The sequence below is a fragment of the Taudactylus pleione genome, unplaced genomic scaffold (assembly GCF_031769625.1).
Source record: "Taudactylus pleione unplaced genomic scaffold, aTauple2 ptg000105l, whole genome shotgun sequence".
NCBI lineage: Eukaryota > Metazoa > Chordata > Amphibia > Anura > Myobatrachidae > Taudactylus > Taudactylus pleione.
This window is the reverse complement of record NW_028284507.1, coordinates 9,571,397-9,585,140: the sequence shown is the minus strand read 5'-3', so window position 1 is coordinate 9,585,140 and position 13,744 is coordinate 9,571,397. Positions and strand designations below refer to the sequence as shown.

The 13,744-nt window shown below is 46.8% G+C and overlaps 1 protein-coding gene across 4 annotated transcripts in view; it reads left to right on the top strand.

The window, feature by feature from the left end:
* The window catches only part of ADD2 (adducin 2), a 91,232-nt gene that overhangs the window by 62,849 nt on the left and 14,639 nt on the right, over positions 1 to 13,744 (top strand). For all 4 annotated transcript variants that reach the window (XM_088470835.1, XM_088470837.1, XM_088470834.1 and 1 more), the window contains exons 5-10: positions 470 to 550; positions 1,599 to 1,748; positions 2,087 to 2,230; positions 2,361 to 2,459; positions 4,057 to 4,233; positions 12,784 to 13,032. In XM_088470835.1, the coding sequence (XP_088326961.1) occupies positions 470 to 550; positions 1,599 to 1,748; positions 2,087 to 2,230; positions 2,361 to 2,459; positions 4,057 to 4,233; positions 12,784 to 13,032 (900 nt within the window). The remainder of the gene's footprint in view (positions 1 to 469; positions 551 to 1,598; positions 1,749 to 2,086; positions 2,231 to 2,360; positions 2,460 to 4,056; positions 4,234 to 12,783; positions 13,033 to 13,744) is intronic.

Sequence of the window (13,744 nt, the reverse complement as noted above, 5' to 3'; positions counted from 1 at the left end):
GATAATGAGCCCTATCGCCAGTGCACGTACTTGTTTTTGTCGACAAAGGGCTCCTCACCTGTTAATAAATATACCCCTAAAGCCAAAAACCTGAGTGTTTTTGTAGGCTTTGTACAATTAAAGTTAATCCAAACATTTTAAGTAAGTGTGAACAGTTTTATTAAATAGCCCACCTATGTCTAAGTATTATAGAAAAATCATGTCAAACCTTCTAAAGAGGATAATTGGAGGTGTTCCCCAAAGCAACTAATCAAATTCTAGCTATTATCTAGTACATGCTATGAAATGATAGCTAGAATCTGATTGGTTACTATTGTAAACACCTCCAGTAGTCCTCCGCTTGATAAAATATCCTGAATATTAGACTAAATGTTCTTAACCTGTATATATTATAATTATATACAGCACAGTACACATCATCTCAGCTGTTCCATGTTACTTTATCATATTGCTAATATTCTGCTTTCAGATAAGAGTGAATAAAGAACAGGATCATTTCTTATTCAGCCCGCGTGGAGTGGCTTGTAATGAAGTGACTGCTTCAGTCCTAGTGAGTACAGATCAGTAGATCTTTTCAGCCAGTTTTCAAATATTCTGTTTAATTCCACATCTCATTTTATCATTGGCTTCCAAAGGAAAGAGGCACTTTGCTGCACTGGAGCATGTCCATTTGTATAAACGTTACAGTCCACTTCCATTAGAAGGTTACTTAGCACAAAACACATGAGGTTGTGGCTGAATATCCTTGTTTAGTGCAGCCTCGGTTTTAGCTGAGTGTAGCAATGGTGCTTTTTGCAGAATACAGACTAGTTATAGATCTGCGCCTAGTTTTGTAGAGGAGTGCAAAAGAGATTTCATTGGGCGGTAGTGAGGCCACATTTTCCCTTGTTTTGCAGGTGCACAAAAATTTTCACTCTGCAAAAAAACGTAAGCTTTGCAACAGTTTTCAGCAGATTAAAATTGGGCACCCTCCGATGCATTAATGGGACACATTTTACACCTTCTAATTGCACTTAGGTGGAGATTACCGTTCCCAGGACAACTGTGCCAAATGCTTCATAGGATTCAAGAGATCTTTCTGTGACTTTTTCACAGTGCACCTTTTCAGTTAGTTCCACCTCTCCGCACACTAGTTTTAGGAGACATTCTAGAGTGTTGGAAAATGGACTTTGTTTTTGACCTTTTAACTTTTTCAAACCATGCACATTTTCCAGACCACAAATGCTTCAGCAGGTTTAAGGACCTCAAAGTGCGCCGTAGAGTGCGAAGACCTGAATTAGGCACACTTGCACACATTCACAAGTATACCAGATTTGCTTTTTTTGTGATTTAAGCAGGGAACAGATAATATTTCTCACTGGCCTCCTAGTAGCTTCAAGGGCTAAGAAGGCCCAATATCGTAGTAATCAGACCATGGGCAGGTCAGGGAGGTGTTGGTAGATATTAGTAGAGTAAGCCCCCAAAACATAAAAACACAGGTGGAACCTTTACAAGCCATTTCCTTTACATCTAGGCGACAGACAAGACATCACACATTTCACATTTGTTTATTTATCTCTTCATCCCAGCTAAAGGGTCTTGTGCAATGTCTCTCACAGGTAAAGGTAAATATCCTGGGGGAGATGGTGGAGGTGGGCAGCACCAGCTTTGAGGTGGAAACCAGTGACTTCAGCCTGCACTCAGCAATCTACTCTGCCAGACCGGATGTGAAATGTATCATCCAGCTGCACACAGCAGCCACGACGGCGGTAAGAGCACTCAGGATGACGTATCTGTATATAGTGTTCAATCTAGCACCCTGCCCCTGTCACAACCTGTGCTGTTCCCCTTTCCTGTCTGGGGTGTCGCTGTCTGCTCTGGTGCTTCTAGCATCTCAGCAGTTTGTTGCATTAGCTGAAGCACCAGAGCTGAGAGCAATGCCACAGGCAGGTAAGAGGAACTGACTGGGTTGTGACAGATGCAGGGTGCTAGAATGAACACTAGTATAGGACATAGTGCTCAGACAGAGCAGGGCACCTACCATCACACAATAAATCTTGTTAGTTGCAGATTTTCCAACTAAACGGACAGCTCTGTTTTATTGTAGGTGTCCGCCATGAAGTGCGGCCTCCTACCTATCTCCCATGATGCTTTGCTGGCTGGGGAGGTGGTGTATTATGATTTCAATGGAGACATGGAAGAAGAGAAGGACAGGATCGAGCTGCAGAAGTGCTTGGGACCTACGTGCAAGGTTGTGCCACAAGTTTTACACACCTCACTATTTTTAATCATTGAATTTGGTGTATTCCCTATTCTTACAGTATTGTGAAACCTTAAACTGTCCCCAAGTATCTTACACTTTGTTTTTCACTGTCCCACAGGTTCTCATCCTGCGGAATCATGGGGTAGTTGCACTGGGTGATACTGTGGAAGAAGCTTTCTATAAAATCTTTCACCTACAGGCGGCCTGTGAAGTCCAGGTACAAGGAGTTACAGGGTTACTGTTCAAATAATGTATCATGCAGGATACATTATTACACATTGGGATAAAGTATATCCCAATGTGTAAACTAAATATATATTAGTTTCATATCCGTTTCCATTTCTTCTAGAATGATTTGTGTTACACTGACTGACACTACATTGGAGAACATTAGTTCTCAGTAGTGCTGAATTATGCATGTCCCACTCTCTGGTCTGTTTAACACTGTACATTTTGTGGTGATCCTTTTACTTTGTCCAGTTGCCCCTCAGGGACCCTTTAGGCCATAAAATAGGTAATTGTCATTAGATTGTTTCTACACAGGGGCACTGCCTCTTTAACTCATTCACTTTGTCACAGTGATTATCACTTTGGGCCCCAATGGGACTGACCTTTAATCTTATAAAGTATATTGTGACACCATTATTTATAGCCATATACTCTTCTCAAATTGTGAATTATTGTATATGTGTATAGCTCTTTTAACTTTAGATATAAGGGATGTAGTTTTATGACCGGCGGGTGCGATGCCACAACTCTAAATCCCGATGGGGGAGTATCGGCAAGGGACTTAAGATAGGCGCCGAAATACCGACGCCTATCTTAAACCTGATGCCGGAACACAGAAGGACGCCAGCCCGAATGAGGTAAGACCGGGGAGCCCTTAGTGTTAGCCGTGGGGGTGGAGGGGGAGGTTTGCTGCATAGCGGGGTTAGCGTTAGGTTTTGGGGGGGCGAGGTTAGGGTTAGGCACCCCTAGGGGGGTGGGTTAGGGTTAGGCACCACTGGGGGGGGGGGTTAGGGTTATGCATTAAGGGGCGAGGGTTAGGTTTAGGCACGAAGGGGGGAGACTTAGGTTTAGGCACTAACGGGGAGGGTTAGGGTGCGGGGTGGGTGGGGAGGGTTAGGGTTAGGCTACAAGAAGGGAGGGGTAGGGAGAGAAGGGTAAGTATACTTACTGACCCCTGTCGGGATACCAACCATCGGGATGCCGCTGTCGGTATTTTGACAGGAGGCATACCGACAGCCGGAATTACATACCCATTCCTAGATATACAATGTAGAGATGCTGCATGTAGAAGATAATTAATAGGAAAATATGACAAAATTAGGAATAGTCCTACATAGCGATATGGTATATAAAATGTATATACACAAATTTACTTCTTTGGATTCCAGTATTCCTAATACAAGCTGCCACAGTTCCCTGGGAAAACACCTATCAACTTTCCCAGAGCAAGAGCTCTAAACTTGCCCAGGGACCTCCATACTGCTGAACAAGAGCCCTAACTCAACCCCATCATCTAGCTCACCACAATCACTGCTACTAATGGAAGAATAAATGTTTATGCACCATAGCTATACCGCTCACACAACAATTTCAGTATATAAAAATATCATATTAACTAACTTAAACAAAAAATAGTTGCAGAATATCTTGGGGCACTGTGTTTGATGCCCGGACGTGAGCTGCTGGTGCCTGGACCAGGAAAGCCCCTGTCTTCGTCAATCATATCATTGGGGTGTTTTTTTTCTTGTTTTGTTTTTTATGTAAATCTATGAATGGTGTTTTCAAACATGTACTTTTTGTTTAAGGTCTCAGCTGTGCCAAGTGCAGGAGGGCCTGAGAACCTGATCTTGATGGACCGGGAAAAGTATCGCCCCCATGAGGTGGGCACAGTCGGCTGGGCTGGAGGCATGTTCGGACCCATGCAGAAGAGCAGGTTGGGGGAACATGAGTTTGAGGCCTTAATGAGAATGATGGATAATTTGGTGAGTGCACATACATTTCTGTAAAGTAATAACCTTGAGAAATTCTATACTTTTCCATACATGGTCATATCATACATATCTTAGACAAAGGTAACACACTGTGCACTTGTAAAAAAAACAGTGTTTCCCTCTTCCATATTTGCTATACAAAACGTCCACACTTTTATGAGATAGTTGTGTAATGTTGTAAAATTAAGTAGTAAAAAAGTCATATTTTTTTTCATTTAATTTAAATTTCTACTGCTTGCTGTTGCGGTGTTATTACGTTATAATACCTTTTTTTTTTCAATATTGTCCTGTGCTATATGTTATAAATAAATATTTTTTTTTTTCATAATTTGAACGACTACTATATGCAATTTTATTGTCTGAATTGTTTTTAATAAATTGGATGTTCTATATATTTTAAACTCCATTCTCAGTCATATTTTAGTTTGGTTTGAACACCTGGGGTCACTCTATTACCCTATTCTTACTTAATATATATTTTTGTTTAACCCAATGATGAAACTAGTTGAAAGAGAAGAATCCATTGTCTTTGAAACAATGGATCTCTTGTGTAGGCCACCAGGAGGGTTCTATAGTTGCTCTTTATGGGTCTCTCCTATGACAAAGTGAAATTGTGAACCCCCATCCCATGTCCTTTGTTCTGAATCCTGATGTATCATTGGCATAAGCTACTATCACAGCTTTACTATAGTTGGCACCCATAAGAATCTACATGGTGTATTGTATGATCTGAGGAAACTTTGAGTAACAGCAGCTGACTCAGAGGTGGACACAGTGGCAATGACGCAAACGTAAGTCTGCACACAGCTCCTGCATCCCAACTGTTACAGCTAAGAGGCGCAGTACAGAATCGGACGCAGTGTATGAGAATGAATGTGGGCATACTGGGAGGTAACTGGGAAGGCTAAGCCGACGCGGATGTGTCACTAAATGAGGCTGTGTCCAAAGATGCACAGCCGCTCAAAGAGGAGCTCATACTCAAATGGAGAAACTGCACTTGCCATGGGACTGGTGCAAGTTTCGATGGTGCATCCATTGGTGCGTCTACAGATACTCCGAGATGGAAATGCACCATCTCAACACTCTGCAAGTGGGCGTCTTAGTACTGAGAAAATCGGCTGCAGCCATAGGTGCTGGAACTGGGCAGGTGACTGCCACCCAAACATCTGAGAGAGGCGCCAACAACATGTAGGGACTGAGTATCAGGGTACACTGAGTGCACAAGCGCAGTGCATTGCTGGGTAAGTCCCATGAGACCAGGGTTGCCGACAATCAGCACAGCAGGAGGGCGGGGGCGTGACTGCACTATCGCGGCCACGCCCCCACTACACACTGGCGAGATTACTGGCATTGTGCAGCCGGGGCCACGATGACGCAATTCAGCGCGTCATCGGCTCCACCGGACCAGCCAATTGCAAGGGGGAGCGAATGGCGGGGGGACCAAACGTAGGGGGGGTGCGTGTGGGTGGCACTGGCGGGAGTCTTGCCACTCTTCTGGGAGCGCCACAAGATTTTTTGGGAGGCTCCTGACCGTCCCGGGAGAGTAGGCAAATATGCATGAGACCCCGCAAGGGGTCAGAGAGGCATGTGCTGAGCTCTGATTGGTGTAGCTCATCACATGCTTCTCTGACCCATGGAGGAGATCTGGCTCTGCTGAATGTAGAGAGAGAATCATGGAGCCCCCCATAATAAACAGAAACAGTGAGATAAATCCTATGTGGGGTACACATACACACCTGTAGGCAACATGTATGACTTATTAGAGGATAACGTTTAGGGAAAACTTTGCATATTTGTTGCCATATTTGCCAACTCACAATACTGTACATAGTCCTGACACCTCTACTTTCTTCTTCGGGGTCCATGGGGTCCACAGCCATTACGTTGGGGGATGAATCCCGGTCACCAAACAGTTAATACAAACGAGCTCTCTGCTCTCAGGATGCACCGGGTTTCCTCCTCATATACCCCACCTCCTGCCTCAGGTAGCCAGTTCTTCCTGTTTGGTGTGTTCACCACATAGACAGTGGGACTGCTGGAGCAGTCCTGCAGACGAGTACAAAAAAAAAGAAAGAGTTTTACTCTCTATCTCAGCGGGTGGTCTGAGCTGTCCTGGAAGCAGCCTCGCGCCTGATTGGAGGCGCACCGGCCACGCGCTGCAACTACCTCCTCCGGCGCCGCACCGCTAGCCTCGGCAGGTCCTTGGCAGGGGATTCGGCAGGGGCTTTCTGGCCCTGGACCACAACCGGATCAAGGGGATAGCAGGTAAGCAGGTGGTTGCGGCAGCCGCTGATGCCGGGACCACGTGGCGGTCCGGCCTCCGGCGGTGAGACTGGCCGGAGGCGCGCTGCAGTCAGGAGGCATACGGCTTGTTCTCCTAGCCTAGACCGCCGGGGATTTGATGTTCCTGACCAGCCAGGGCTTGTGGCGGCGGCCAGGTCAGTTTACCGGGCAGGTCCAAGCAGCATAGGGGAGGTACGCTTCCCCGGCGGCCCCTCCCCCAATCCACACACTAGATCAGTCCTCTGGCACAGTTGATTGTGGATTGTTCCTCCCAGTCTCCATATAGGGCAGCCAGAGTGTATGTCAGTTGCTCTCTGAACGCTGCTCCTACAAGAGGGACGCTGGGCAGTCTCCCTGTATACCTTGCCTACTGCTGGTCTAGGTTTTTACAGGGCTCTATCCTACCTAAGCTGAGGCTGATTATGGTAGTGAGAGCTTATATGCATATGGCTCGCAGAGTATTTATGCATGACGTGATTGTTGTTTATGGATACTGTTTCTTCTGTAAAAGAACTGTATTTCCTGTATACTGTCACTGTCTCTCCCCTTCCCTTACTACAGGTGTGTGGGTTGAGAGTAGAAAGTAGCACGTAGACACTCAGAACCAGTGTTATGTCTAAGGAGTCTGAGGGTCAGGTAGTGGGAGCCCCGTTGCTGATATCCTGTGTAGCCTGCAAGGCAGGTTTGTCCCCACAGGACTTTCTACAAAATGGGCTTTATGGGAACTGTTTCAGACAGCCACCACGCCAACTAAGTTTGCCTATTTCAGGCCCTGAGCCTCCTTGGGCATCATTTTCTCAGGTTATGGCTCAGGTGGCGGAACGGCTGGCTGCCCCAGTACCACCGGTTTGGGGTTTGCCTCAGCAGATGCATCCTATGCCCATGATGTGGCCGCCTTGGATGGACCCTGGTGCTGGTAAGGTTATGGCATCATCCTCGGGGGGGGTTTTCAGCCTCAGGCTGTCAAGCCAAAGCAGCCTAAATCTAGGCGCCATGTACCGCCTTACAGGGGTGAGTACTCGAGTGCCTCCTCCGAGGAGGAACAGGCACAGGACTTTTCGCAGGAGTCTAGCTCCGAGGAGGGTGATGATCATTTCCCAGTAGCCAATGTCCCTTTTCTGATAAGGGCTGTAAAATCGGTGTTAAATATCGAGGAAGGGGATCTTCCGCTTAGGAAAGCCCCCCTGTTCAAGCACCAAAAAGTGGTTAAGGCAGAATTCCCAAAGTCTGAACATTTATCAGAACTTATGGAGGAAGCCTGGGTCCGTCCGGATAAGATAAGCCATTCTTCTAAAAGAATGGCGCTTCTATATCCTTTCCCAGCAGAGGACTGTGCTAAGTGGGAGAATCCACCATCAGTTGATGCGCATGTGGCACAGCTGATTACACGTACCACTTTGCTAATCCCAGCAGTTTCGCTGAAGGAAACCACGGATAGGAGACTGGAGTCTTGTCTCAAATCAATTTTTTCGCTGGCAGGAACGGCCACCCGCCCAGCTATGGCCACTGCCTGGGTAGCAAGAGCTATATTGAGGAGTGGTCCAAAACACTAACGGTCTTTACCAGATGCCTCTAAGGAGCAACTGGATATGATCTCCTTTATTAGAGAAGGGGCCTCTTATTTGGGTGATGCCGCCTTGGATGCAGGGATCCTTTCCTCTAAAGTTTCAGTGGCACGTAGGATCCTCTGGTTGAAGGATTGGAGGGCAGATGTCGGGTCCAAAAAGGCCCTAGAATTCTTTCCATTCACAGGAGGTGTGCTCTTTGGTCCAGAACTGGACAAAATTGTATCCTCCATGGCAGCCTCAAAGACGGCAGGTTTACCATCAGCAACCTCGTCTAAATTGAGGAGGGCGTCCTTTCGGGGGTTTCGGCCGCAGGGCAAGGCCAAATGTCAGCCCTCAGCGAAATTTCCACCAAGAAAGGCAGGACCCAGGAAGCCCTGGCAGAACAAACGTCCAGGATCTAGGGTCCAGGATAAACCAGTGGCCTGACGGGACGGGCCTCCCCCTGGGGGATCCCAGGGTGGGGGGGAGACTGCTTCGGTTCTCAGAGCTCTGGAACCTCATGACGGAGGATGCCTGGGTTTGGGGAGTTGTTTCCCGAGGGTACGCGCTGACGATTTGGAGGACTCCTCCTCAAAGGTTCTTTTGTGTAAACCCGCAGGTGGGTTCAGAAAGAGCTTTGGCCCTTCAGAAGGCTATTCTTGCCTTACTAGCATCAGAAGTAGTGATTCCGGTGCCAGAGAACCAGTTCTGAGGGTTTTTTTACGCCAATCTGTTCTTGGTTCTGAAACTGAATGGGTCATACCCGCCTATTCTAAATCTGAGAGAGCTCAACAAATTTGTTCGAGTCCCCGGGTTCAGGATGGAAACATTGCGATCGATTGTCTTGGCAATGGAACAGGGGGACTATATGGTGTCCCTAGACATACAAGATGCCTACCTTCACATCCCAATCACACAGGCTCATCAAAAATGTCTTCGTTTTGCGGTAGGGGAGGAACATTTTCAGTTCCAGGCCCTGCCGTTTGGCCTGTCCACAGCCCCTCGGGTATTCACCAAGGTGATGGCAGTGATGATGGCATGCCTCAGATGCCAAGGCGTCAGGATTTTGCCTTACTTGGATGACCTCCTGTTGCTGGGGCAGTCCCCACAGCAGTTACAGGATCATTTGAGGCTGACCGTATCATGTCTGTACAGTCACAGCTGGATCATAAACTGGCAAAAGTCGTCACCCTGTCCAGTACAACAGATGTGTCATTTGGGAGCGAGATTGGACTCCGTGGTGCAGAGAATATATCTGCCGGAGGAGAAGATCCTTGCTCTACAATCACGAATACGCAGGTTGCTTCACAACAGGCAAATATCCGTTCTAGTAGCCATGCAGGTCCTGGGGTCGATGGTGGCCACCTTCAGGATGGTGGAATACGCTCAATTCCACTCCAGACCACTGCAGCAATTCATTCTGTCTCGCTGGAACAAGGATCATCGCACGATCAGGTCCCAGCTGCTGCATCTCTCTCCAGAGGTACGGTTGTCCCTGACCTGGTGGCTGCAGACAAAGCATCTCAGGCAGGGTCGCCCCTTTTGGGTGTCGGATTGGACATTAGTCAAAACCGACGCCAGTCTTCCAGGTTGGGGGGCGATGACGGGGTCACACACTTTCCAAGGAAAGTGGTCAGTGACGGAAAGCCGGCTACCGATAAATATCCTGGAACTAAGAGCTATATTCAAAGCTTTAGTGCAGGCTCAGGAAATCTTAAAGGGCAGGTCGGTGCAGATACAGTCGGACAATCGCACCGCGGTCGCCTACTTAAATCATCAAGGGGGCCCGAGGAGTCGGGCCGCCTTGGCAGAGGTATCAAGAATCCTGGTATGGGCTGGATTTTCTTCAAAGCGGTCTGGAAAAAGGGCTACGCCTGTCCTCTTTAAGGGTACAGGGGTCAGCTCTTTCAGTCTGGTTCCAACATAAAAATGCTCTGAGACCGGATATAAAGACCTTTTTTCAGGGGGTGTTGAGGATTCAGCCTCCCTTCGTTTCCCCCGGTTGTTCCATGGGACTTGACTTTAGTTCCTCCGTTCGAGCCTTTAAATTCAATAGACATCAAGTGGCTAACAGCAAAGACTGTATTCCTCCTTGCTATGGCATCTGCACGTAGAGTGTCGGATTTGGCTACGCTTTCCTTCCGGGAGCCGTTCTTGATATTTCATCAAGATAGAGCATTACTACGTGCTAGGGAGGGTTACCTTCCGAAAGTGGTGTCTAAATTTCATATTAATGAAGAAATAGTAGTTCCAGCATTTCAGGGCACAAGTCTCTCACAAGGTGAGGCTTCCCTGGATGTGGTCCGTGCGTTGAGAATTTGTTAAACGCACGAGCAAATGGAGGAAGTCCGATTCACTTTTTGTGCTTTATGGTTGTCATAAGCGTGGCTGGCCAGCCAATAAACAGACACTGGCCAGGTGGATTCGCATGGCAATTTCATTGGCTTATACACAGGCTGGTATGCCAGATTCAGTGACGGCACATTCTACTAGGGCGGTAGGTCCATCATGGGCGGCCCAACCTGGTGCTTCTGCTGAGCAATTATGTAAAGCAGCCACATGGTCTTCCATCCATTCCTTTGTCAAATTTTATGCCTTTGACACTTTTGCCTCTCAGGATGCCTCCTTCGGGCGTAGGATTCTCCTCTCTTCCGAGAGTCAGGAGCGTCCCCGCCCGTAGGGTTAGTGCTTTGGGATATCCCCAACGTAATGGCTGTGGACCCCATGGACCCCGAAGAAGAAAATAAGAGTTATGGTAGAACATAGCTTTGTTAACTCTTTTTTTCTTCAGGGTCCATGGGGTCCACAGGACACCCACCCAGACGCACCTGTAGTTCTGGGGGAGGTTTTCTGTAGTTTCTTCTCTTGAGAGTCTGGACTCTTAAGTATGGGTCTTTTCTTTCTTACCCTTTGTTTGTCTCCGCCTGCTTGAGCTTGGTAACGAACTGGCCACCTGAACCAGGGGGTGGGGTATATGAGGAGGAAACCCGGTGCATCCTGGGAGCAGAGAGCTTATTTGTATTAACTGTTTGGTGACCGGGATTCATACCTCAACGTAATGGCTGTGGACCCCATGGACCTCGAAGAAAAAGAGTTAACAAAGGTATGTTATACCATAACTCTTATTATTGCTTAGGACTAAACCAAACCACTTAAATGTGCACCTATTCTAAAAAAAAACTTAATGCATTATTAGTTGCTGCATGAATTGCTAGATTAGAGGGATTGGGAGTCTCTATGTCTATATTTGGGTGGAGTCTGACATTGTAGTAACTATATGTGCGTGTCCATGTCTGTACATTGGGCGGCGAGAGATTACTTGCAATGGTGTGTGTGTATAGTACAGGGAGTAGCAGGATGCATATTAGGTGCGAGGAGGGTCCTGCAAGCCATTCTCACAGCGAACTGGCACTGCAGAGGAAATATTTCAGAGGAAATATTGTGTTTTTTTGTGCGCATTCCTCTGAGCAGGTGAAAAGGTAGGGAAATCCTTTATTTTCAGGTAAATTTATCTAAAAAGCTCAATAATGAGTTAAATGATGTGGGACAGGTATGTGGAGGTGTAAATGATGTGGGACAGGTATGTGGAGGTGTAAATGATGGGGGACAGGTAGGTAGAAGTTTAATGATATGGGACAGGTATGTGGAGGTGTAAATGATGGGGGACAGGTATGTGGAGGTGTAAATGATGTGGGACAGGTATGTGGAGGTGTAAATGATGGGGGACAGGTATGTGGAGGTGTAAATGATGGGGGACAGGTATGTGGAGGTGTAAATGATGGGGACAGGTATGTGGAGGTGTAAATGATGGGGGACAGGTATGTGGAGGTGTAAATGATGGGGGACAGGTATGTGGAGGTGTAAATGATGGGGGACAGGTATGTGGGGGTGTAAATGATGTGGGACAGGTAGGTAGAGGTTTAATGATATGGGATAGGTACGTGGGGATGTAAATGATGTGGGACAGGTATGTGGAGGTGTAAATGATGTGGGACAGGTATGTGGAGGTGTAAATGATGTGAGACAGGTAAGGAGAGATATAAATGTGGGAGAGGTATGTGGGTGTGCTGTATGGATAGTAGAGGGGTTTTTGAACTTGCAGATAAGAGGTGAAAGTGTTTTTTACAAACTTGTATAATAACAATGCAAAATAACTATACAGACCTTTTTCTGAACCCCAAAAATGCTGGAACGACTTTAATTTGCTGAAAAACACTCGCTCAGTGCGCAGTAGCAAATAGCTCCTAAACCTACGTCAAACTACAACTCCCAGCAGCACGCGGGCAATCGCTCTCCTCTCCCAGCGCTGCTTGGATAACTTGTCTGTACAGGGACGCACTATTGGCTGCATGTGTTCCCCAAAGCTGTTAGCGCTGTGTCAGTGTTGTGTCTGTGAGGAGACTGGGGGTGAGCATACAGTGGCCAAATCAACAAAAGCAAAGACCCCTCAGGCTTATTGATCTCTGTCAGGTAGGTGGTGTGGTGGGTTACGCCACCTGCCACTTAGGGGGCACCTTAGAGGTGCCAAATGAAATTATATCTTGACCCCTGCAACCTAAAAACGTTGCAGCCCCTTGGCCACAGCATTAGCATAAGACGTGACTGCGTCAAAAGATGCAGCCAAGGCAGCGTCAGCGTCCCACTAAGAATCGGGTTCAAATTTATTAATTTCCAAATTATGAGAGTCTAAAGTGTGATCTATGCCCCGCAGGGTTACCGTACAGGTTATACATACCGACACCCATTTGTACAAGAGAAAACTAGACACAAGAGCGATGTGGAGATTCCTGCCACAGTCACTGCATTCGTCTTTGAAGAAGAAGGAATCCCTCTTTCAACATTACGGCAGCACGCCCAGAAGCAGCAGAAGGAGAAGACCCGCTGGCTGAATACGCCTAACACTTACTTGCGAGTCAATGTGGCAGAGGAAAATATAAGCAGCCAAAGGAGCAAAACCACGGTAAGGGGACACGTAACACTGGAAGAGCCCTGCTCCTGTGGTACAGTGCCACTACAGTCCATTTATGGCGATCCCCCTGACAGTGTAGACTGGAGGACTCACAAGTAATTATTTCACAGGGAAGTCTAGTGAGCGAATGCCCCCACACTGCACCCACTTCCCTGCACAAGGAATTCTAAACACACATTTTTATTATCATGCACCTATGTTCCTACCAGGTTCCACATTGTGAACATGTCAACATTCTGCAGATGGCAACATGTTCTGTGTCAACATTTCAGCAATATTGATGTCATAATGGTCAACATTGTGGTATCAACATTGATTGTCGACATTTTGAACGTCGGCATAGTGATTGCATCCCGTTCCTACAAGACTGAATCTCCTCTTATACAAGTTCCACTTATTTTGTCAATGAGTTTCTACTGAACATGATTAACTGTCTCTTAATTACCAATGCACATACTTATAGTGCATCATAAGAGATGTCTCCCTAAAGGCAAGAAGACAACTCATGGGTTGCTGGAAATTTGCAGTACCATGTGTCACCAACAGAGCCACAATCCTCCTAGCTGGCATTTCTTTCTGATGCCACTGGTCCTGTAAATGAAGTAAATGAATAAGCCTGATGGTACCTTTCTGTAAAACTCTCAGTGACTTCTTAGCTCAATGTACAAATTTACTACCAAGTGGTACCTCTTTATCATTGGAA